This window comes from Anguilla anguilla, chromosome 1 (genome assembly GCF_013347855.1).
Source record: "Anguilla anguilla isolate fAngAng1 chromosome 1, fAngAng1.pri, whole genome shotgun sequence".
NCBI lineage: Eukaryota > Metazoa > Chordata > Actinopteri > Anguilliformes > Anguillidae > Anguilla > Anguilla anguilla.
Genome location: NC_049201.1, coordinates 65711636 through 65738206, shown reverse-complemented (window position 1 = coordinate 65738206; position 26571 = coordinate 65711636). Strand labels below are relative to the sequence as shown.

The 26571-nt window shown below is 39.6% G+C and overlaps 1 protein-coding gene across 7 annotated transcripts in view; it reads left to right on the top strand.

The window, feature by feature from the left end:
• gabbr1a (gamma-aminobutyric acid (GABA) B receptor, 1a) overlaps nt 1–26571 on the top strand; it is a 60988-nt gene that overhangs the window by 681 nt on the left and 33736 nt on the right. For 2 of the 7 annotated variants that reach the window (XM_035435156.1, XM_035435164.1), the window contains exons 1-5: nt 7265–7343; nt 9286–9350; nt 11207–11345; nt 11638–11823; nt 13887–13904. In XM_035435156.1, the coding sequence (XP_035291047.1) occupies nt 7265–7343; nt 9286–9350; nt 11207–11345; nt 11638–11823; nt 13887–13904 (487 nt within the window). Of the gene's footprint in view, nt 1–34; nt 1053–1702; nt 1721–6201; nt 6219–7256; nt 7344–9285; nt 9351–11206; nt 11346–11637; nt 11824–13886; nt 13905–26571 lie in introns of those variants that run through there. The other 5 variants (XM_035435130.1, XM_035435112.1, XM_035435147.1 and 2 more) reach the window with 5 other exon arrangements.

The window sequence follows — 26571 nt, the reverse complement described above, 5'->3', positions numbered from 1 at the left end:
TGGACACTGCAGCCTGTGTGATTAGTGTGAGCGCGATCGAGGGACAGTTAACGTTGTTACGTCTCCGTCGATGACGTCGTGAGTTAGCGAGGGAGTGTTGGGAGAGAAAGAAGGAAGGAAAGGAGGGAGGGGAACTGTGCTTCGTCGTCCAAGGAAGAAACGTTTATGTATACTGTATTTTTCAGATTCAGAATTTCCACCCAACAAAATTATAACATCTAGATAGCAATACAAATAAGACGCACGTTTATTTTTCGTATACAAAATAGACGGATGCATCCTTATACAGATAGGTGGTTATATGAGCACAGTTGTTTGAACATAAGCACATTTTGCCACATAAGCTACACGACATCTGCTTATTTTTGTACGAGTACAATTCGACGGAAATTGACGTATTGAGCGGGCTTCTTAAGTATCTGTAAGTACAAACGTTACAGCCGTATAGTCAGCACTTACATTGGTAGTAATTTGTTGTCGAGTTAATTTTTTTCCGTTTTGATTTTAGATTATCCTTGTAGATTTTTAATGTATTATATGAGCGTTAATATTCGAGCAATATGCTTCCTGGCTGAAGCACAATTGTAGCTAGTATGCACACAGACTTAAGGCCAGTTGTAATGCTGATATGTTTTTTTACAAGGTAGATACATTTTACCGCAGGTTTGTTGTTTGTTTGCTTAATTTGCAGTAATAGTATGAGTGGTAGCCTACCTTGTAGGCTAGTCTTTGGCTTTCGTGTAGGCTACTGATCTAGCCAGCAGGTGCTAGTACATATTTTCCTTTAAACATATTCATATTCGATTAGATTTTGGTCATTTTTAACAATTTATTGCAATTCAGGGAATGTGTAGTGTTGTGTACAGGGAAATATATTACCAAGGTGTGCAGTTTACGCTTGGATCGTATAGGATATTTAGCCATATATTTTTCTTAAACTCACACACGCGCGCAAACACACAATTACGCTTGGTCGCGTGGATATAACTGGCATTTATTTGTAAGTGACCATTTATTCCCGGCTCAACACGAACAAGCAACTGAGCGGCGCTGTAAGTCGAGATTTCAATGCCTCTTCACCACCCATTGCTGTGTTTGAATTGTAGTCTGACAATTATCTGGAAAACCTGTTTTCGTGGTTGATGTCATGTCTTCCCTTCGTTTTCAGATGCACTTGAGTTTCGGAAGCGGTGTTACACCATACTGATATTAGTCCCTTTAACAGTATGGTGTCACATTGTGTGTTCTGTTCTGCACTGCAGCGCATTTACAGCATGCTATATTGCTTCTGTAGTATTTCATTCAAGATTAGAACACATACAAATTGTGAAGCAGCCAACTGCCTATAAGTCATTACCGTGCCATTGTATCGCAGTTAATGATTGCGCGTTGACATTTCTATACAACTTTTACGTATATCTCGACTTAGACTGCAGTTTTTAAAATCCACGACAGATTTTAAGGGGAAACATTAGCATGAATATCCAACACCTTTTTGTCCGAGTGAACATAGAATTTTCCGACGGGGACTTTCTGTATTACTCGGCCAGAACTATTCTCAACTGTGCTTGACTGGGTCTCTGTCCATGGTTCTGGAAAAGTGTCATCAGTGGTGCGTGTACCCGAACAGCTACACTACTATACAGAGTGAGTGACCGTAAATAATCAAGGCGGAGAGAATTGTAGTCAGGACCAGACAACGAGACAGACATTTAAATCCGTGAGTAATGGATTTTTGAAAAGATGGCATGGTTTCAGTGGGTTAGAATGAATAGCACTGGGATTTTCAGCAACATTTATGCATCTGATTCCATGCCACGAAAATAAACTGCTGACTTGTGTTTAGGTACAACTGTAAGGTCTGGTTTAGAATGGAATGTTTTCAGGGCCAGAAAACACAAGTTGAGGGAGAAATACTGCCTGTTTCCAAGCTGGAAATGTGGTTGATTATAATATGTAACTTTATAATGAAGTTGTATGAAAGTCAGATGTGTTGTATTTAAGGAAACATTGATATATGCACTGTAGGTTGTTTAAAAAAAACAAAACAAAACTGTGAAACAGGAAAGAAATAAAATTATAAGACTGTGGGTAAAAGCAGTTTGTAGGAAAATCAACAGATGAAAAGGTACTGTCTGTCTGAGGCTTGTCTCTTACACAGGCCCATGTACTGACCTGCTGATTACCTCACTAACTTACAGGTGAAATGGCAATGAAAACATCACTGTTGATTCACTAATTCTATTCGTTAAAACCGACTTACCTAGATATTTATCAACCAGACCAGTTCAAATGTAAGCCCCCTCCCCCCTCTCTCTGTCTCTCTCTCTCTCTCTGATCTTTACTAGACTGTTTCAGTGGCTCTCAGCATGTGTTCATGTCTCTCAGTGTGTGACTGTCTCTCTCCCTTCGTCTTCTCCACTCTGCTGATGCTCTGGGAATTATGTATAGTGCTAATTAACTACACCTTCATCCATCTCACTGTGGCATCTTGCTGTTTCTCAGCAATATGTTTTTCTCTTTCACTGCTTACTATTAATTAACTATTGATTGTTAATTATGGTAACTAACTCAAATGGAATAAAATGTCAGTAACTATCTATGGTATTCATTGATAAAATTACCCTAGGGGAAGTTTAGAAAACTTGAAAACATTTTGTAACACAAGCTTTACATGCCTAACTAAACCCTTTTCTTGGGCTTTTTGATCTGATTTGATTCACGCCACTCACATAAAAAAAAAGTTTTTTACGTAATGGACTGGTATTTTTTGGAAGGGTGACATTTGGACGACACTAATAATTAGCCTGGATAAGGAGTAAAAACTAAACAGGATTAAACCAAACCTTTCACTCACTTGACAACAATGTTTTTGTCAAATTTAGTGAACCCCATAGCCCAATGACAGGTGAAAAAAGGCAGTAAAATTTTTTATTCGACTTCAGTCAGTTTCCCATTGAAATTATCAGTGAGTTAGAAAAAAATACAAGGCTATTCCATCAGTCATGTAACCAAAACTGATTTTTCACTGTCGCTAGTGCCTGAACAAGATCCCCTGTTTTATTTCTACTCAAGCCAGAATCCATTGATTTATGTATTCATCTGAACAATGTTATGCCATTCTTTTCTCAGTTGTGCTTCAGTCTCTACTTGTAGTTTTCATTTTTGCACTATATCCTACTCAACTCTCTCATTAAAACCACCTGTGAAAACAGGCCTATATCCCATCAAGCCTATTCACTGAGAATGGCCACTGTTTGTTGCAATGTAACAAATGTAGTGGTTTATACCCCCAGATGGTTAAATAGTCCCCTAAAGCTTTGCCTCTCATTTGCAGTGTAGTGATATGTCCTGAAGAAATCAGTGTTTTCTGGATTAAATTCAATGCAGGGGCCCTGCTGGTGTTCCAGATACTCAGATGTGATTCCAACATTCAAAATACAGATGTGGAAATAAGAGCCATGGTTGTAACATGTAGATCCATTAAGTTCCTGTGCCACCAGAATGACTTAAAAATGGTCAAATTTACACCTTAGCTATGACGCATGTGGTACTAAGAAAATAGCCCATTTGAACAGAAATGGAAAAGCTTTGTTTCTCTTCAAAATAAAAGACTCTTCAAAATTATTACACACACTTGTATGCATACTGTATAACATTCTGACAAATTCATGTTGAAATAATCTATGTTTCTAATTTAGATGATCTGTCTCAAATTTTCATATTCATACAGTACTGTAAAGTTCTGATATAGCATTTGCTGACCCAAATGTTAATTAACATTCTTAGCAATTCCCATATATTTGCATGTTGAGAAAAAAAATATATATGAAAGATTTAATAATACCATTAAAGGAAAACAACTTTAACCATATCAAATGGCAAATATTTTTGGTGTAATTATAGCCCATTTCCTTTAATGATTTATACGGAAGAGTTGCGTAAAGTGCACTGAAATTCCACAATACTTAATGATCGAGCCTGTAGCATGCATGAGTTACCACAGAGTGAGCATCTCATTCTGTAATGAGTGGCAATTTTCTGTAGTGAGTCGCCTTCAACAGGAATATGGGAAAAAATTAGGCAATTATATATGGCTTCTGTTTGTCCTTGAAAATGTTTCGCTTTCACAGCAGTGTGTGTACTGCTGTGATTGTGATAATGTTATGCAACACAGCCAAGCCATGCTCTGAACCCCCTCCCCCTCTCACACGCTGTCTTTCTCTCACTCGGTTCATTTTGTCTCTGGTGGTACGTATAATAGAGCTTGTAAGATCATTGTAGTGATGATGAGACTGTCACTCTGGCTGCGCTCCACAACATGAATACAATTTCATTTTAGTATTTGGTTTCAAGAACAAGCCTAAGCAGCAGGGACATTATCTAGTTACTCATCATGGAATCAATTTAATGAGGAAATTTGTCTACCATCAAAGTGGGGCATCTTCATTGATGGTTGGCCCTAAACAGAAACAGTGGTATCTTAACAACAGGCATACTACTAATAATAATAATAATAATAATAATAGTAATAACAAAAACAATAATTATTATTATCAACAACCTTGTTATTAATGTTAATTAATGTAATTGCTATCATAATCATCACAGCATAATCATTATCTTCATCATCGTCTGCATCATCCTCACGATTGCCAGAATATTTATGATCATCACTGTCAGAATAATCATCATTATCACCCTTTAGCGTGAATCCTGTTTCCCTTTTAGGTCTGAATTTATATGAGAGGGAATACACACACAGAGAACAGTGTACAGACCATAGTACCTGGCAATGAAAAACAACACTGCATTACTTCATACTGCAGTTACAGCTTAAAACTAAATTAATTCTAATGGTTCTGCTCAGAAAATGCAGCGGTCTGGGGCAATATTGTCGAATTGTTGACCTAATTGTGTTTTACCTATTTAATGGTAGGCTTCTAATACATTTTGGATGGCTTTCCATTCTCCGTCATGAAAATGTTTAGAATGATGTTTCTGAGTGTTTCTGTGCTGTGGCCTGCATGTAAAGTAAATTAGTCAGCCAGTCTAGCCTCCATTCTTTTATGCTGTGCTAGGCAGAAAATTGCTTCAAAGCGCTCCACAATTAGTTTCTTTTTTAATACGTCCAAAAATGGTTTCGTCTGATTACAGTGTGAAAATGCCATTTTCTACCCCTTGAATTAATTATATGTCGGTGAAAAGGTCTGGTGCAAAGATTGAGAGAAAGCAGTAAAGACGGAGAGAGGGAGGGAGGAAAACAGAGGATGGGAGGGGTCTAAAAAGGGAAAATTATGGAAACTGACTGACAGATAGAGAGAGAGAGAGAGAGAGAGAGAGGGAGGGAGGGATAGTGAGTAGTTGCCAAGCAACAGAATTAGGCAGAGCTGCCTGCTCCCATTACTGTCTGAGAGAAGGAGTGCCTTCTGTTACATGTCTATACTCATTGCGACCAGTGAACGTGTGCTTGTATATGCATGGGTGCCTATGCATTGCAAAACAATATGTACGATTAGAGTGATGGTGAAAGTGTACAGAACACAAGGGATATAAAGGTCGGAGACTGAGGGAATTAAGCAGATGGAGAGAGACAGGAAAAGAAGAAGGATTTCTCAGTTTGCAGAATTCCATATGGATGCTTCCTTCCTTAGTTCAGTATCTTTAAATAAATAATGAGTATTTGAAAGTCTTTGCGATGAATAGATCTGCTAATGAGCTACAAATACCAGTAACAGTACACTGGCATGTTTATAGGCTCTCATTTCAAGTACTATGATTCTCCAGATTATGGTGGTTTGTTACATATTAATTTTTAGAGAAAATAATTTTCTATACACCTACACAGCAAAGTGTGAGAGTTAAATCAACTTGTGCTCCTGTTTGGGCTTATTCCAACTCCGCAAGCATGGATACAGCACTGAGAATTCTGCTGGGTATGGGACACATTTCCCATGAAGACTTATCTAATGTAAAACTGTTATTACTTTAGTATTTACATTTCAATATACATTAAAATGGGAATAGCATGCATCTATTGTAATTCATACAATTTACACGATTCCCTGTTGGATTCACAACTCAAGCAAACCTGGCACTGTACCCCTCTACCTGCTACCTACTATAGCTGTAACTGGAAGGGTCCTTGAAGCAACAATCACCAGCCACATATTTCTGCACAGTTGTGTTGTGCTGGGCTCTGCTGACACCTGCAGGACGTATGTGGAACTTCATTTCTTCATTCATTCATTCATTCATTCATTCATTCATTCATTTAACTTTATTCATTGCTTTCTTTTTGCTATTTATCAATTATTTTAAATAGCACTTTTTAAATAACTTAAACCCTTGAACTGTTTGTGCTTTACATTTTATTGCCTGGATAAGTCCCTTTGATGAAATTGGTGTTGGATTGTGTATGTTTACTGTTGTAATTCATTTTCTTTGTTCCAGAGTGCTGTTTTGTTTTTGTTTTTTCTTTCTGCTTGTAGTCTGTCATTCCATAACAGACTGTTATACAGTGACTCTGTGGTCCCCAAACCTCTGCCCTACACATCCTGTAATACCCTCATGATTCTAGATTCTGCAGGCTATAACATCACTTGCTGTGTATTGTTGTTCAGTGTTGCCTTTGGGAATCTTTGTGGTATGATATGTCCCCTCAGTTTTTAATTTGGGCAGCTAATTACACAGCAAATACAAAGCATTTGGCTCGAATTTTTCTAAATGAAAAAAGTATCTTTTCTTTATAGTAGCCTTGTGCTCATGTAATTACATTTACATGCGTAAATGTGATATAAGTCTGATATACGTATACATGGGTAATTTTGTTAAATGTTTCTGTAAAGTTTCCTGTCAATATATGTGGGAAATTGTTTATTGCACAGTGCCTGTGTAATGCATTGACATGTAAAGTAATTATTAGTAATTAAAGTAAAATATTGCATTCCAGTAACAATGTTATGTTACTTGCACACATTCAAGTTTTCTGCTGTGTTTTATTAGGAATAACATTCAAATCAGGCTTCCATGTTACTACTTTGGATAAATGAGGCCAAATAATGTGATACATGGAGTGGTTCCCAATGTTGTGTGTGTATGTGCATTAACTAGTGGGCCATGTTGATTGCCATATATTTCATACAAGTGAGATTTGGGGTGGTTATTTTTGGGAGTAATTCTGTCTGTCAGTGAGCTCAGCGGGATTAATATGCATTATTAACCATCCTTCTCCTTCTCTCTCTCTCTCTCTGCAGATAGTGGAATGGCACTATTATTGTTTATTTTAACTCTCGCCATTGTACCATCTCTCACTGTGGCAATACATAATTCAACGACTGGAGGTAACCTGCAAAGATGTGTGTTTGTATTTGTGTGAATGTTCATGTCTCTTTGTGCTTCCAAATATGATCACTTTATAAAAACCTTTTATAAAAATCCTCTGATTTATGTGGAAACTTCCTGGAGTAAAGCAGAATTGCAGCACAGAGAAACATTTGAGGCCAACAAAATATTTAGCTTGAATCCAGTCCTGAAAAGTACTGTCAGTGATCGACAAGTGCAGAGTGTAAATATGTTTTTGTGAGGTTGAAGCAATACCAATTTCAGGTGCATATTATATTCGTATTATAGAAGGTCCGATCCTGAATACCTCTACTAGTGCACGTCGTCTCTACTGTACGCCAGTCTTTCAGTTGTCTCATGGTGTGTGAGCTGCATCCCACTGGCGTAAAGAACCAGGTCTTAGATGAGTTTCACACAGCTGCAGTCCTGAAAGCTTGTATTCCAGCAGCTTCTCTGCTGCTTAAATCAATAATGCTACCAGATCTGGGGTGAGAAGCTACAGGGGCACATTCAAGAATATATCATTTGAATCAGTTGGTGAAGTGTTAGGCTAGAATAAAGGCCATTTTTATAGCAGTGTTTCTGCTCTGCATTGTCATTCAGAGGCAACCACCGTAGCATTTATTTGACACAGTCCATTATTCTTCTGAATATAGTTTTAGGCCCTAAGGTAACACCTGTCTCATAAGTGAAGCATGACCATATTTTAAATAACCATTTTATTTAGACGCCCCAGGCATATTTGTTTCTGAATGACTTGGGTATTGAAAGCTATGCTCCCCAGTCTGTCCTCTATCAAATCTGAACAGTAATTCAGTTAGATAAACAAACATTTCTTTCTTGTCCTGATCTGTGCTGTAAGTTCATGCAGCAGTGTTGGTGCTACATATTGATGGTGGGTGTGGATTAGTGTGAATTAGTGTAACATCTCCATGTAAAGAGCATTGTGATGGTTGAAATCTGGATATAAAAATACATTATTCTTAAACTAGGATATCTCAATGATAGGTACAACAGTATAGTATTTTTCAGGGTGCTGCTTTGTTAATTGCAGTGCGCAGTTTAAGACGTTCAAGAATAGAGACACAAACTAGGCCACACAAAAGAAACGTATGAAAGTGCATTCAATAGTATCTTTATCTCAGTCTTCACTGAAAATTGTTGAAAAAAGAAAACTACTTTGAATTAAAATTTTAATTTTAATTAATGATTCTTAAGGTTTTTGAACTAATTAACTATTTTGAAATGAGGCCTCATGAAGCATTTTTGATAGACTAATCAAGTCTATAAAAAGTTGTTGCAGAGAGCTGGCATTGTTAGGTCAAAAGACTTTTCTCAAGGTTAGGAAATTAATAAATAACATTAATTTTATGGTGAACTATGCCTTTAAGGATATAACTTTGGGTTTAGATGAAAGGATGGGCAGTACATTTTAGATATGAAGGAAAGACATCCTCCAGTCATACACTCCCTAGAGCATCTCATCGACAGACATGATATAGTAACCCCCCAAACATGGATCTTGATTGCGTGCTTGATAGAGTACATCTAGCCATTTCTTTTTAAGCTTCTTATTTAAATATCTCATTGAACAAACACTCTTATCCATGCACACCTTAATATATGTAGCTATTTATTTACACAGCTGGAATTTAATGGAAAAATTCATTTAAGTACTTCTACATTTGTGTAGAAAAGTGTACAGTTGTGTTGCTGCACCTGTATCGCCACATTCTAGGTCTAGACCACTGCACTGCATGCTTGACATTGTGATAGATTTACATCTCTTGGAGATCTTGTTATGAAATACGATGCTGTGTCTGAGGAGTTTTGACAGGGTATTTTCTATGGGAGAGGAAATTTAGTTGCATATTGGCTGTCTGAACTTTCTGTCTGATTGTTTCTATGGTGTAATCTCTGGTCTGATCCTTTCTTCTGCAGGCTGTGCTATAATTCGTCCTCCACGAGATGGAGGGATACGATACAGAGGGCTGACCCAGGAGCAGGTACAGCTGATTTCTTGGATTTAACTTCAGAAAGGATATATATTTTTTGAGAAATTTGTTTTTATGCAATAATGGTGATGCCGGTGTTCCTCTCACCCTTAATGGCCTGCAGCAGGGGTTATAGTCCCCAGTCCTGGGGGGCCATTTCGTCTGAGGTTTTTTGGTTTTTCAGCACCAAAGTCAGTTGAACTGATTGTCTAGAGTCCGCAGAGCTTTATTCCAAAGCCTAAATTGACTGTTTATAATAAGCAAACCCTAAAACCTCCAGAAATTGAGTTTCACACCTCTGGCTTACAATGTAATGATTGTGAGCTATAGCCACCAGGTTTTAAAATGAGTCAGACGTTTCCAAGGAGAATCCGTTCAGTAGAACCTGTAGTGTGTATATGTGTTTTCATGAGCCAGAAATGTTGTTGCCAGTCACAAAAACAAACGGTTGAGAACTGTTTAACGGCTTTAGGCGTTGGGTGGCTCTACAAAGACATGCAATTAACACGCAGATTGACAGCCACAGCCTGGAGACTAGAGATAAAGAAATATCTATTTCCACTGCTTTTAGAGCCAGAGGGTAAATTCATTTTGCTTAATGGAACTCTTATGGGAGACCGGTTTACAACATTTCATCTCTTTGGCCCAGCTTGAATGCTGCTGAAGCTGTAGTGCTTGATGGACCACAGTAAAGTTGGCTGTAGCGTTTCTCTGGGAGAGACGGCTGTATTTCCCCACCTCATCACGCACGAGCGACTCCTCTGGTCGTTTGAGTGCCTGTAGTCTGCATCCGCTCTCCTTCAGCAGAATGGCCGTGTTGCTCAGCTGGTGAACTGCAGAGTGAAAAGAGGTAGTGGCCGGATGCTCTACATCAGTGCTAGGGTTGGCTTACAGCTAAGGGTGCCAGGGCCAGGGGGACTGCAAGCAGAAAATCTTCAAGATGTTGTTTGTTGGGATATTTACAGTACCACCCAATACAACATGATGGGGGACCATTTGATGTTTTCTCAAAAATGTCCCCCCAGGACCTACTTCCATGCAGGTTAAGTAGTCCCAACTTTCATATTTTTAATGAACATTTCTAAGATCTCAGATTGTAGCCGTTTGGGACTTTGAGCTTAGTTTTGAAAATAAATAAATAAATAAATAATAATCTAAATCACACCACAAAAACAGCTTCTGTGTGAGTCAGGTGTCTCTGTCCACTAGAGTTATGTCAGTCCCCTTTCGCTCATATATCCCAATTTATTTCCTTAGAATATTAAATCTCAAAAACATTGCGAAACCATATACCAATCAGTTTTACACTGGCTTTAATGTTTAATATTCACAACATTGATGGATTCTGAATTTGTGCATTGTGTCACTTTATTACCAATTAGCACAAGGTAACTGGTAGTTGTAGTTACTCACATACATGGTCCCCATACATACATGCATTTGGAGGTCATGTCCCCCCCCATTAGCAGCAGATATTATGAATACATTGCCAGAATGCAGTGTATTATTCATATCACAGTTGCTGTTTACACAAGCAAACACATTAGAAATAAATTGCATTGAGGGCATGTGTGATTCCTACAGAGGTCTTTCAGCTGAATTAACGAATAAGGAGGAGTGTCATTATGTGTGACACTAAATTTTTGAAATAATTTTTTTCTATCTTTATAAAAGTCCAAAAGAATAAATACATACATCATTTTACAAACCACCATACTTGCCATATTTGCAAATCAGCCACACACGTGAGCAATCGATCCAACCTTTCTTAATGTCTGCTTTTACAATAATGGATGGCAGTGTTTGTGGTGTGTTTTGTTTGGATGCCCTCTAACACGGCTCTTGACCTTCCCTTTCGCTCTCTGCAGATACGCAGTGTGCAGATACTGCCAGTGGACTATGAGATAGAGTACATCTGCCGGGGGAACAGAGTTATCGTGGGACCTAAGGTCCGGAAGTGCCTTCCCAATGACACCTGGACTGACATGACCCTGCGGAGCAGATGCTGTATGTGCCACTCACCTTGTGAATCTCTGTCATGCAGCTCTTCCGTTACCCTCTATATTACATGTATTAAATTAGAAAATAACTTTCCTCATCAAGTCTAATGTCAAAGAGGCCAGATCTGTCTTTCTTTCTTTCTCTTTAATGTCTTTTTCATATTTTGTCAAATGTTCGTATGTTCAAACTTGTTCAAGCTGATGGGGAAGTGACCAGTTTTCCATAGTTCCTCCAGTAAATTGATGTGCAGCAATGTTGCAGTGTGCCTGTGCCCAGTGTCTTTCCTTCTCTGCACCAGTGCTGCTATGCCCACGTGTGTGGACGTCCCTGGAGAACGGGCAGGTGGCAGCGTGGCCCCCTGGGCCCCCGGTGGAGGGCACTATGCTGCAGTACAGCTGCCTGACCGGCTTCATTCTGGTGGGCCGAAACTCCACTCTGTGTACCAAGCTGGGGAAGTGGGACTCACCCAAACCAGTCTGCCACTGTGAGTGTGTGTGTCTGCTCTGCGTGTTTATCCAGGGCACCCGTGTGTGTGTGTGTGTGCGTGTGTGTGTCTGTCAGTGCTTTTGTCTGCTTGGATAAGAAAGAACTGAAAGTATTCACAGACAAAGCTCACAGATGGAGGCCCGAGTACAGCAAAAACAACATTCTAGGATGCTATTTTAGGTGAACACCAAACTCTCTCCCAGAAGCAGCTCAGTCATTTTTGCAATCCTTCCCATCCAGAGGGGCAAACCAGACCAAATCTTGATACGGACTAATAGTACCTTACTATTAAGTGTATCATTGGAATTTACTGTGAGTCCTACACACGAATGAGTGTTATGTACATACCTATTTGCAAAATAGGCAAAATATCAACACATGCAGCTGGAAACAAAAGACAGAGCAAATCCTTTCACTGAAATCGCATTAAAATAATGACAAATTCCTTTTATTCATTCGTATTTTCATACTAATTCAGTAAAACGGTAACATGCTTGAGAGGGGAATTGGTTTAGAAATAAACTGAATGTATTAACAATCAGTAAATCCTCAGTATTCTTTGTGATACAACAGAAGGTTTTCATATTTCAGAGTATTTCAATATGCTTTGTGGTACAATATACACTAACCGGCCACTTTATTAGGTACACCTTGCTAGTACCAGGTTGGACCCCCTTTTGCCTTCAGAACTGCCTTAATTCTTCGTGGAATAGATTCAACAAGGTGCTGGAAACATTCTTCAGAGATTTTGGTCCATATTGACATGATAGCATCACGCAGTTGCTGCAGATTTGTCGGCTGCATATCCATGATGTGAATCTCCTGTTCCACCACATCCCAAAGGTGCTCTATTGGATTGAGATCTGGTGACTGTGGAGGCCATTTGAGTACAGTGAACTCATTGTCATGTTCAAGAAACCAGTTTGAGATGATTTGAGCTTTGTAACATGGTGCACTATCCTGCTGGAAGTAGCCATCAGAAGATGGGTACACTGTGGTCATAAAGGGATGGACATGGTCAGCAACAATATTCAGGTAGGCTGTGGCGTTTAAATGATGCTCAATTGGTACTAAGGGACCCAAAGTGTGCCAAGAAAATATCCCCCACACCATTATACCACCACCACCAGCCTGAACTGTTGGAACAAGGCAGGATGGATCCATGCTTTCATGTTGTTTACGCCAAATTCTGACCCTACCATCTGAATGTCGCAGCAGAAATCGAGACTCATCAGTCCAGGCAACGTTTTTCCAATCTTGGTTAAAGCATGCCAAATGTAGCCTCAGTTTCCTGTTTTTAGCTGACAGGAGTGGCACCCAGTGTGGTATTCTGCTGCTGTAGCCCGTCTGCTTCAAGGTTCGACGTGTTGTGCCTTCAGAGATGCTCTTCTGCATACCTCGGTTGTAACGAGTGGTTATTTGAGTTACCTTTCTATCAGCTGAAACCAACCTGGCCATTCTCCTCTGACCTCTGTCATCAACAAGGCATTTTTGCCCAGAGAACTTCCGCTCACTGGGTATTTTCTCTTTCTCGGACCATTCTCTGTAAACCCTAAAGATGGTTGTGCGTGAAAATCCCAGTAGATCAGCAGTTTCTGAAATACTCAAACCAGCCTGTCTGGCACCAACAACCATGCCACGTTCAAAGTCACTTAAATCACCTTTCTTCCCCATTCTGCTTGGTTTGAACTTCAGCAGATCGTCTTGACCGTTGACTATGTGCCTAAATGCATTGAGTTGCTGCCAAGTGATTGGCTGATTAGATATTTGAATTTAACGGGTGCAGTTGAACAGGTGTACCTAATAAGTGGCCGGTGAGTGTGAGGTTTTCTTATTTCAGAGAGCTGTCCAAATGGTGCAATGCAGTTTTATGATGTGCTACTTTTATTTGGGTCAGCAGTGTTCATTTTAGTTGTTTCTTTTAATATAATATTTAAATGTTTGGTTGTTTAGTCAGGCAATTGATTCCATGTAAATGTGGTTGCTGTATGTCTGTGTATTGGTGACTAATGCTGTATTGTGTTCCATCTCTCTCCTTCTTTCTCTCTCTCCCTCTCAAAGATGACCGACATTACTCAGGTAGGAGCAACAAATGTTGCTTTGAGTGTATCATTTCAGTATGTGACATTCTTGCCAATACTGTACCCTGTTAGCTGGTTGTGGCAAACACGCCTGCCACAGGCCACCGAAGTGGCTTTCTTTGGGGCCCTCCAGCACAGAGACACAGGGAGATGATGTTCAGCAGTCCAGATTTTATTGTACAAGGGTTTGGCAAGATGGTAACGCCAAATGAGCAGATGTAAAAACCCTGTCATGACAGAGAGCTCCTGATGTGGGTGGGGATGGCAGATTTAACCTGTGCGCAGTGATTACCTCACTACGCACAGGTGCAGCCACTCCTGTTCCTGGGTCCAATTAGCCTGGCCAATTATCTAATTCTTAACCAATTATCCAATTGGCCAGGTCTAATTAGCTTGACCCAGGGCAGGTGTGGCTGCTTAAACCAGCCATCCCCACACCACACTGGTGTATTCCAAATGTATTACATTTGCTTCAGGTCTTTGCACAACTGTGAACTCGCAAAAGCAATAGTGCTGTACAGTGAAGGGAGGTGAACTTGCCTCAACTGGCACAAATGTGTAGCACCCTCTAGGATATAACTGTACCATTTACATCAGTATCGTCTGTGTGTTAGCCTCCAACTGATGAAAAGTATATTGATTTGCAAGGTGGGGAATACAGTGACGGCTGCCATTTTGGTTTATTTATTTTCTTAGTAGACACCATCATATAGGATAACTTTATAGCTGGGTATGTACTGAACCAATTTTATTAAGTGTCTTGCTCAAGGGTACAATAGCAGTAGCCCTCAGGAAAGTTGAACCTTCACCCTCTTCTTTCTCTGATGTGCTTATCCGATTTTGCTACGAGTTCGAAAAACCCATCATATGACACCATCCCATGAGCTTAGTGTTTAGTGTGATTAGTGTGGTGGGGTGGTTGGGGGGGCTCTGTGCCTAGATCATAGCAAAATGCTTAGCTATAAATGCAAGGGCGCAAACACATTGAGCTCAGGTCATATATACAGAAGTGATGTTAATGGAATTCCTGATTGACTATTCATACCACAGACAACAGACAAAGGGAGAAGGGGCGTGCGCAGGATTTAAAAATCTGCCTGTCGTGTGCGTGGCAAAGAAAAGAGATTATCAAATGCTGGGACGGGGGGAGTGGGGATTTATGATCAAGGGAGCAATAAAAACAATGATTCTTGACTTACCCAGGCCCTGGTGTACTGCTGAATTCAGTGTCCTTTCCCCCTGTATATTCCCTTGGTACTTTGCATGTAGGCTACTGATTTCAAACAAATGTTTGCTACAGTATGTCTTATTGATGTTCATTTTGTGATTTTAAGATAATGTCAGTATTTCTAATTAAGCATTTTAATGATCAACCAGACATGGTACAGCAGTGAGTGTAAATTGGTGAATAAAGATGCAAAGATGGCTACTATGAATAAGAGCAATGCCATCATCACTCTGTCATTCTGTTGCAATGACTTCATGTTACAATGCAATTGGAATTTGTTCTAAACTTTGCCAAAATTTGTTAAGTATTATTGCTATTGATTTATTCATTAATACTATTATTTCTCAGCAGATACCCTACCATTGATTTTATGCAGTGGAAATAGAGGCACTGAATTCACCTGCACATCTGTCTAGGTATCTAGGAGAGGAGGACATTGGATGAAGTGAAAAAAATGACGGCCATCTGAACAGACTTGGAGGCTCAAACCACCATCCGCACTCAACAAAAGCCCCTGCTGGTGGTGCTGTGTCTTTTCTGCTCTGGCCAAACTAAAAAGTATGCTAAGCATTAAGTAGCTCAGTTTTATCAGAATTCAACATGAGGAAACATCCAAGCCATCATGTCTTTAAGACAGGCCTCTAATTTGACTCACTAATATATGTATATAGTTGTGTATCATCTGCATAGCAGTGATAATTAACACCATGTCTGCTTATGATGTCCCCAAGGGGGAGCATGTACAGAGAAAAGAGCTAAGGACCCAAACACAGATCCTTGAGGTACTCCAAAGTTTACTCTGGAATACTCACATGATTAATTGTTTGCCCTAACAGACTGAGATCGGTCATAGAAATAAGATTTAAACCACATAAGGGCTTGCCCAATGACACCAACTAATTTCACCAAGCCTATGGAGGAGAATTCGGTAGTCTATGGTATCCAAGGCAACACTTAGGTCAAGCAGGACAAGAACATTGTTACAGCCACAATCAGGACGGAGTGTGGCACAGTGGGTAAGGAACTGCGCTTGTAACCGAAAGGTCGCAGGTTCGATTCCCGGGTAAGGACACTGCCGTTGTACCCTTGAGCAAGGTACTTAACCTGCATTGCTTCAGTATATATCCAGCTGTATAAATGGATACAATGTAAAGTGCTATGTAAAAAGTTGTGTACGTCGCTCTGGATAAGAGCGTCTGCTAAATGCCTGTAATGTAATGTAATGTAATGTAACAATCAAGGGAGAGAAACAGATCATTCAATACTCTATAAGTATTATGATGCTTCCTAAAACCAGACTGAAACCTCTCATACACATTGAAGAGAGCTGCTGAGAAGGAAGAGAACTGCTGAGCTACACATTTCTCAAGGATCTTTGATAGAAATTGGTGGTTTGAAATAGGTCTATAGTCAGCAAGGTCTGTAGAATCCAAATGAGATTTCTTGAGCAGTGGCTTGATTTCATAAAATACTTTTTTTCTTCTTGAAGACTTCATTATATGAAAAATTGATTTGCCAAGGACAGGCAACATCTCCTTCAGTAGCTTTGTGTGCATGGGGTCAAGAGAACAGGAGGATGATCTGGAAGAAGAAACTAATTTGAATAGTTCATTCAGAAGTATGGGAGTGAAGGATTCAAGCCATTCCGCATGTCTAGGAGGCAGTTCTACAGTATGATATCAATAAAGGGAGATTGTGATGGTGATGACGATTTGTGGGGGTGCAATGGCACCCCCTGGTGCCTATGACCACACACCCCACAATTTTGAGCTTTAGTGGAAAAAGGACATTTATCTGTAAACTAGTTATGAATATAAATATTCATAATTATTTGCACTGACATCAATCTCTGATTAAGGTGACAGTATATTTTGTGATGACAGCACTTGCCTGTATGATACACAGGCCCCGTTCTCAGCATATTCACTTCATATACTGTAAGTGGTTTGATGCAGTACTAAAATAACCTTAGTTATGGAGGCAAGGCCTCAGTACTGGATAATGGGGCCTTTAGAGGAATTTTAGAGGAGGCTGGTGAGGGCCGCTGTGCTTCAAGCAGCTGGAATATTTTGCCTAGAGTATAATGTAGAATAAATAACATATTTGCACCCAAAGTGGTCTAACAATGTGTAAGCTGAGCTCTGCATAGCAGATTTGTGTGAGAGATCATAGGTATTTGAAGGCTGAGGGGGCCAGAGCAGGAAGCCCAGTGAAGTCAAAAGTGGATGTCATACCACTTATGACCAGTGAGGGGCAGTGAAAGATCATTAACATAAAAAATCTGTACGTCGACGTTTGGAAAGAGATTCCTGCATTCTGGCAGTGACCTGGAAGGAACTGTTATCCTGCAAAGAGTAATGGAAAATTATAGGAAAGAAGGAGTATTGTTTCATTGTGTAGAATACTGCTGGTTTCTGTTTTAAATATATTCAGTTTACAATACATTTTGCAAATTGAATAAAATCCTAAGAGGGTACTGTACATACTACCAGAAAACAAATACAATGAAGTGTTTATGATTAGGCACAGGTTTATGCTGATTAAGTCAATTGCCTCAGTCTAACTGACTTGTAATACACATTTCTTACAGCTCACTCACATCAACTAAAATTGGAAATCACTACAGTTCATAAGTAGCACTAGACAGAGGATTGAAAAATGAAATATGGCCAAAATAAATGCAAACGCTTGCATACACTAGCTTGTAAAAAGTGATTGGTCCAAGCCAGTGAACGTCAGTGTTTGCATTTTGAAATTACAACACCTGCATATTTCATTGATGGATTTGTGGAATGCAATTCAAAAAAAGGAGCATGTAAACAAGGAACACAAACAAAGCCTGGAAGTTGAATGCCTACTACTGTTTTGGAGTTTAGGTCTGAAGCACACCTTTTACATAACAAAGTACAACCATGCGTAGTACATACTGTACTGTTCAGTCAGACAGATCCTCGTGGTTGGTTACCATAACAACAGAAGGTTTGCATTAATGATGATAAATTGTACTCATATCTGGCTCATTAATTTTCAAAGAGGTTTTGCGAGGTTCGAGCCCATTGAGGTGGGATGCAGAGGGCTCGCAGGCCAGTCCCTCTGCAGGGTCTACAACATGCTGGGCATCACAGGGGCCAGTAGGCGAAGCGCCATCTAGTTGGCCCTTGAGGCAGCAGAAGTTGCTTCTAGGTGGCTGTGGATCAGGAGAGGAGAGCCATGGGTGGGGTAGCGCTACCTGGACACAAGCCGGGGCTTGATCAACCCTGGCTGGGTCGCCTGGGTGAGGGTGTCTGATTGTTGAAAGACCCGAAACACCCAATGACCCCAGGTAACATCACTGATGATGTGTCCAGGTGCATCACAAGATGATGTATGTTACAAGGCGCCTACAGTCCGCTTACCAACATAAAATAAGGAACAACCAACCTGCCAAAGACCTGCCCAGAAGGAGTGTTCTTGACAAAAACAACAAAAAACAGGAGGCCAAGGAAATGTATTGGAGTAAAATTAAGACATTTTCTTCAGCGACCAGGGATTTTGTTGAACAAAAAGGACAAGTAACCCAAAAACATTTAAGTACTGGATTACACTGAAATTTGATATAAATCAACATGAGAGGACTGACAAAGCACTTCCCTTTTTTAAATTTCCATTGTATATTAATATGAGATGATATTTCTATTTATCTATTTGCCAGATGCTTCATCCAGAGAAACTTACAATGCCATCATAAAGCAGTAATAACAGGGCATGGCAACAGACTAATAACACATCAATGATATACAGATAAGCTGAAAATCTGTTAAGATTTCAGAATCAAACCGTTACCATGGTTCTTGCCATTCTGTGCCAATTTATATTGGCAAATTAATAAAGTCACAGGCAGCAGAGACACTGGCTTGTAGTCCAAACGAAGACTGGAGCATGTATGTGTGTGTGTGGCCTCCTTGAGGGATAGCAAAAGCTGGAAGCAGATAAAAAAAGTTCCATTAAATCTGCCAAAGTGAAGAGTAGCAGTCAGTACAATCTGTACATGGAAGAACTGGCAAGTCTGGGGAGAGATGGCAGGGTAGCTCTGATAATTAAAAACACTGATTGGATTGGCAGTTTTTACACTGTGTAGGCACTGTGGGAAAAACCAGGGATATGTATTTGTCACTTAATAAATATTACCTAGTATCTATTATTGGCCATTGTGAGAAAATGTTCCTTTTCTGATGTCATCATGAATGGTTTGCGTCATGCCAAATTTATAGAAAGATAAGTATACCTTATGTACCTCATGTCTTTGTCTTGATATACTTTTGAATGAGGATCTTAGAAAATGAATAAGTGGCACAAATACCATACTGCCTGTCTGTCACTGGCTTTGACTACCAATGAAAATCTCCCTCAAGATTTTTTGGAGGGAGCTGATTTGAGCATTGGAGTGTACGATATCTGGGTGTTTGATGTAGCAGTTACAAAGCATTACAGCAAAATGAGAATATTTACTTGTAGACTCAAAGGATGCAACGTGAAGCAGGGCAGAGGGTAGAGACCTAGTAAACCCAGGCTGTTGTTTGCTCACATTCACCATTTTTTTGACATGAGAAGTTTTAGACAATTAAACCAGGACAAAGCAATGCTGTTTGTCAGAAGTACACCCCAAGATATATATATATATATATATATATATATATATATATATATATATATATATATATATATATATATATCAGCTTTCCTGGACATACAACTGTTGCTCTTCAAATGTGTCCATCTCATAGCAGAGCCACTGAACCCAGTGGAGGCAGTTGAAACACAAAGGCTCAGTGTGAGAATGGATAAAGACAAGTCACATGACAAGGCCTCTGGGTTGCTTAAAAGAGACAATGGGGAGGACACCGCTGCCTGAATAGCAATACACAACCCACAGGAACATTTTGTCTTGCAGAGTGAGGGCTCCAAAACAGGGCTGCACTGGAGGCATTTCAGCAGTTCACCTATAGAGGTACTGTGGCACATTCTGGTAGTAGAACATAATTAGGAATGCATCAACGTATCAACGAATCAAAGAGTAATATGAATGTTGCCAAAGCTCCACGGATATTAGGTTATGCTTAGATACTGTGCTGGCAAACACTGGCCTCATGCCCACACATTAAACTGGCGATACCTCAACATTCAGCTTCTAGATAAAATGTCAGTGATGGCAGAACTGGAGTTAGCCTACTTGGCATAACACTATGTACATGCATTTGGCCATGTCAACATAATACACCATATAAACTTGAGTTTGTCAACATAATCCACTTCACAAAATGATGTAGTGTGTGTTCTGGAGGCAACATCCAGCGAGTCACCCTGTATTTTTATTTTTTATTTTTTGTTTAAATCTGAAATATTGTTCAGAATGTCAATATTCAACTGAGAACTTTATGGTATTGAATACTTACTGAAGCTACAGATCTCATTGTCTCCACATAGAGGCGCTATTACACTACATAATATACAAGTAAAGATGGGCTTATACCTTAACTTATACCTTGGGGAGGTAACCTTGACTTCGTAAAATAAATGCAAATGAAAATAAAATCCATTATTTACAAGAGCCATGCAGGGAGGCATGGTGGGCTAAATCAATAACTCCCAATATTAGTATTTTCATCTGTGAAAACCAACTGTGTACAATACTGAAATGATATAAAATGAATTAAACACAATAGACAGGCACTGATTTTTCGTGCTAAAGGATGTAATTGTTCAAATATTATTCACAGTCATTTTAACATATTCATTCAATCTGTACTGAGATTTGATAAGACCACTTGTCTCTGCAGCTGAGCAAATCAAGTTATATACATTTTAAAATGGCCTCATATGTCAAGATTGCATTTGAATGGTAAACATTCAACATAAGCTGCCAGCCACAGAGAATTTCTTACTCAAACTGGGGGAAAAAGGAAACAATAAATATGTATTGTTGTCATAGTACACAAACACTGTGATGTAAGAAAATAGCTGCTAAACGTATCCTAATAATGCATCTGACTGGAGACAAGGAGATGAATTTTATTGGTCAGAAATGGTTGTAGCCATAGCCCTGAAGTATGGAAATCACTCATGTTTCTGAACAGTGACAGTACATGCTATCTATGAGCTTTCACACACATTTGTACAGTTGCATTAGGGGAACTACTATGTTCGGGATCCGCTGTATTAACTGTATTAATGTGAAAAGGTTTTTAGTACAAATGAAAGGTAATGGTTGGTGTGACCAACTGATTGGGCATGTGATATAAATTGTTTCTTGTCTGGCTCAGAGCATAAATAAATCCAATCTTCATCAAAATATTGCATGTTAATTTTAGACTGTCACCAACAGTGCTGCTTTGAAAAGCTTGTTGCAAAGAAGTTAAAAAAAAAGTGTGTCAACGTTGACACCATTTATGCCGAGAAAGTCATTCCAAGAGGAGTGTCTTTGTGCAAACAAAAATCTCCTAAACCCAGTTTGTAGAGTGTTGATCAAAAGTGTACCAATGTAGAAATACAGATTCATAATGATTCTGTCTTAATTCAACATTATCCCCAAGTGTGAAAGTATGCACATGTATGTTTTCATGCTGGCATGATGGGTGTGGTTGAACACAGTGCCCAAGGCTTGCGTCCAACAATTGTAAATTGTAAATAATGATTACACCAAGTGCTGGTCCATGATGGGGGATGATGTCACAATAGTGACACTGAGTAATAAGCACTGATGACAGGGGCATACTTATATATTATTAACTACTATACCCACAATGCAGTAAATGTATTCTGTAAAATTGGATTACATGTCAAAAAAGTCTACTAATCTGTCCTGATTATAGCAACTAAAGAAATGCTAAATGTATGATGATACGGGACTTATCCTAAACATCTTAGATCATAGTCATCTGAAAACAATTAACTACACCTTTTGCATAATGTATACAGGCAAAAAGCTGAGCACCTCTCATTTTGATATATTTAACAAAAATGAAGGAAACAAAAACATCAGTTGACTTTTGTTTAATGAGCCTATTTCAGTGTAGTGCTGATGTAATTTGCTGGACTGTTTAAGCTGCCACATTAATTGATCTTACATTAACCCTCGCTCTCCCTGTGCACACAGAATGTGTTTTGTTCTTCTGCAGTGAGTCAGTAAGGATACACCTCCTGGTTCTCAGCATGCCTTCACCTCCCACTTCTTGCATTCTCCACAGGGGAAAGGTTAATACCCAGCCCCTATCTGTGTGTGGAAATGTGTGGACTGACACAATCATAAATGCACTAGAACAAACAAGAGAATAAGGTCGCCTTCGTCATAATTCAGTCGTATTCTCAGTCTGTGACTCAAAACAGCATTCTGACACGTACAGATTTTCTTTGCATGCTCTCAGTATGCAAGAGTGCAGCAATTGAATCTGAAGGGAAGGAGGTGTGCTTGTGTGTGTGTGTGCATGTGTATGTGCGTGTGCGTGCATGTGTGTGTGTCTGTGTGTCCATGTGCGTGTGTGTGTGTGTGCGTGTCTGTGTGTGTGTTTGACTGTACACTTTTCATTCATTAAACCAAAACTAAAGATCACGTGTGAATTATTAATGCTGCTCTGCAGGAATGAGAGAGGAAGTGCCGGTGGGGGGTGTGAGGAGAGGCCAAATGCCATGGAGGCGCATGTGGAGTTCTCAGAGAGCAGGGGATTGGCTAGCTCTCACTAATCCGCTCCTGTCTCAGAGATCTCAGTAAGGCACACATCTCACATTAAAATATCCTGCTTTTCTAAACTACTTCTATTATTAACATGGAGATTTATTTGCTTGGTAGTCTACTTATTGAGCGGGGATATGTCCAAAGCAAGCAGCACAGGTTAATTGCCTTCGTTTGGCTTTGCTTAAATGTCTCATCCATCATTCAATACCCTCCACTCTGCAACTTTCTTCACTAGAAGTGCTTTTTATTCACAAGGGTTGAAGTCAGGCCGTTTCTAGGATTCAAAGACATCAGGGGCTTAGCCCCAAGGGGAGTCTTAGTTTGCGCGTGGAATTTTTTGGGGCCAAGTTATTATATTACTACACATACAAACATTACTGTAGATTACAAAAAAATAATAGTGACAGTGCTATACTACACTGGCTAGTATAGGGATATAATGTTGAGTGAATGTGATATGTATGTATGTGGCTATATTGCAAAGCAGAATGAAGACATAGTAATTACATAATTAGTGTAACTGGTTATGTTACAGTAGAGAAACAGACTAACAGAGTAAATAGCCACGTGGTTCAATATAACTGGCTTTACAAAAACACTTAGTTACCAGAATATGTATAAGATATACTGTAACTAAATTAATAAACAAAATGCTACCCATAAATAGCTAGCTAACTACCTAGCTGCTTATCCTATGCAGCTGTGAGTGATGATATGTAATGGCTTTAACGATGATATGTAATAGCATGTAAACTGGCAAGGTACTGGGCATGCAAGCTAAAAAGAATACATAGCTAACAACGTTAGCTGGCTTAGCCAGCCAGTTACGTTGCTAGCTAGCTAACGTTGTTAGCTAACGTTAGCCGCACTAACTTTACTGAGCTGGCATCACGAATAATCATTTTGCTGACGTTACACTTCTAAATCTGGTTTTAGCTCGCTAATAGCCTAGTTTTAGTTAATCACAATTAGCTGCATGTATAGTCAGTATCATCAACCTTGTGCCGCCCTCCACAAACCTGAAGCTAGCTGCTCTTCACTCTCCGGCTGCTGACTGGCTCTCAACACCCGCTGTAACACTGTCAATCTCATCATTGAATCTCCTCCTCAACAACCTGCCTCGATATTTTCTTTAAAAATCGGCGGATATCCATCGTTTCAGACAGTTCACTGACACTAACGTTACTGAATGAGAAATATTCAGACTCGTCTACAGAATTCTGCGTAGTGCGTAGTCTTTTGTCAGACAAGTAGAACTGTTAGTCTGTCACTCAGAACTCTGTGACTGAACTGGCTGAACTGAACTACACCAGTGCTAGCCATCGAATGATTGCAACCTACTGCGCCTACTGGTCGGTTAGGTTACTTACTGTTCAATTTGAAGGGGGTGATTTGTTTACGTTAGGGCTGCATTAAATAGAATTTGGTGCTGTATCTCTTTTTTTGGGTGTCAAAATTTTTTTTTTTTTTGGTGTCAAAAGGTCCGGGGCTGGACGAAAAACATCCGGGGCTTCAGCCCCGGAAGCCCACCCCTAGCGACGCCGCTGGTTGAAGTGGTATCAATGAAGGAAATGTTTGTGGCAGTGGTTAGTGTTCGGGCTCCAATATGTTAATATTTTTTTAATTTTCCAGAATTAAGATGAAATACTAAATGATGCACAGCAGTGGCAGCAGGATGAGAATTCTCCGTGACTAAGTTGAACGCAGTAAAAATGTCATAGCGAGAGAAACATGAAATATGAGATGAATAGAAAACCCACTAGTGGCAGTTGAAGTGCTATATAGAGCCGGTTTAAACCAAATGCTCAGACAGCCAATCTGAGAGATTAGTATGTATTTCATCAAAGTACCGCAGAGTACATTAACATTATTACATCGAGGATCCGGGATAGAGAGGAGCAGGGGAGAAAAGGGGGGATGGGAGGAACAGTAAGAAAGAGTGACTGGTTAATGCTGTAAGGAATATACGTATTATAACTGGCGGAGGATGCAGTGCACTACATTCAGACAGACTGCGTGTGCAAGTCCAAGTCAGCAATGGGTAGGTTAACAGAAGAAAAGTTATGGGAGGTGATTTAGAGGGACAGGTGGTTTAAACAGCAGGTGTGTTATTAAACAGCACCTGTAATATTTCACACCGCAGTTCAGCTGAGGGATAGGGCTATGGATAACAGCACTAAGAGGCACAGAGGAGTGGACACTCCTGCATAACCACTGATGCTATACCACACTGTAAATGTTTGAAAAGGGCTACCCAGCCTAGAGGACTTTAAGAGAATGTCATTGTAGGTACCCTAGAGTAAAATGCAATTAAATGAGTGACATGGTGGTTTTCACACTTTCTCGGTTTTATGTGCTATTTGCACAAGAGGCATTGAAGACACACGATGAGTAAAGTATTAAATATGTCCGTTCTTTATTTTTGGAGAAATATGCGTTTTAAATTTATTGTCCTATTTTCAGCCGGTTGAGAATGTTATCAACTTAGTGCGTCACAAGTACAGTAACCACTCCCCTTTCCACGCCCCGTAGAGAAATCTGACTGGACACACCGTCCTGCTACAAGTGTGGTGTGAAGTTTAGGTAGCAAACAACAAGGCTGAATCCTTCTGACGTAATTTACATAGAAACCATACGCTCAGATCGCCTAGTTTCACTCACTGTGGCCAAGCAGAATCGATACCGTTTCAGAAAATATATAACTTTAAAAGGTTTAATTCAATCGTCTACTGTGACTTGTGCCGTTTATTGAGGGTGCGAAAGAAAATTTCGGTGCGGCTGACTATAATCGAATGTTTTTCAGATTTACCGTTCGATTGAGCAAGTATCATTCAAAGTATATTTTTATGGGTCAGTGCTGTCCGATTGTGCTAGCTACTTCACATTAACCTTGTACGGTTAATCAGTAAAGGCTAACAGCACAGCACCACTTAATTATTGTCACTTCTATCACCACTGTAATAACCTAAAAAAAGGCGACAAACGACCTTTTCTGTGAAAAAGGTCACAGCTCATGCGCATGCACTACTGGCGACATTCTAAAACTACGTTTTGCCCTCCCTACAGTCAGTCAGATTGCTGTGAAAGCTCATTCTAAATGGATAACTCGAGACCCATAGTTTGTGCCACTGGCTTACAGGCAAGACAATACAAATATTTGACTAACGTTAGATTCACTTATTAGAGTGCCTTTTAAGGACTATTAGACTATCTCTGGTTGGTCATATTCATTTATAGCTAGCTAGCTAACGTTAGCTAGCTAGTTTGCTTTCATAAGGACGTTATAGTTGTGGTTTTATCTTAACTTGGCTGGCTAGATAGCTAGAAAAAATTATTATTGGATATAAGTCAACGTCCTTAGCTGTCGATACTTGATATAGCTACTAAGTTAGCTAGCTTGTGAAAATTCAGTCTCCCAAGATGAGCGCGTAGCATGGAGGTAGCTATGGTAACGGGGCATGGTCTGTCAATCATAGCTAACTGACAGTTCTTATTACCACGCCCAGACAGTTCGGGTGAACTTTTATAGTGGGAAATTTAGGCTTAGAAAAATATGTTTTAAAATACATTTAAGTGACTGAATAATAAAAAAATTATGCACATTTGTTTTGTTGTTGCCTAAAGACAACTGGCAAGTGTCACATTCAACCACCATGTTACTCCTTTAACAATTTCTGCTTAATTTTACTTAATTACATTTTCATAATGTCAAAATGACAAAATATATTA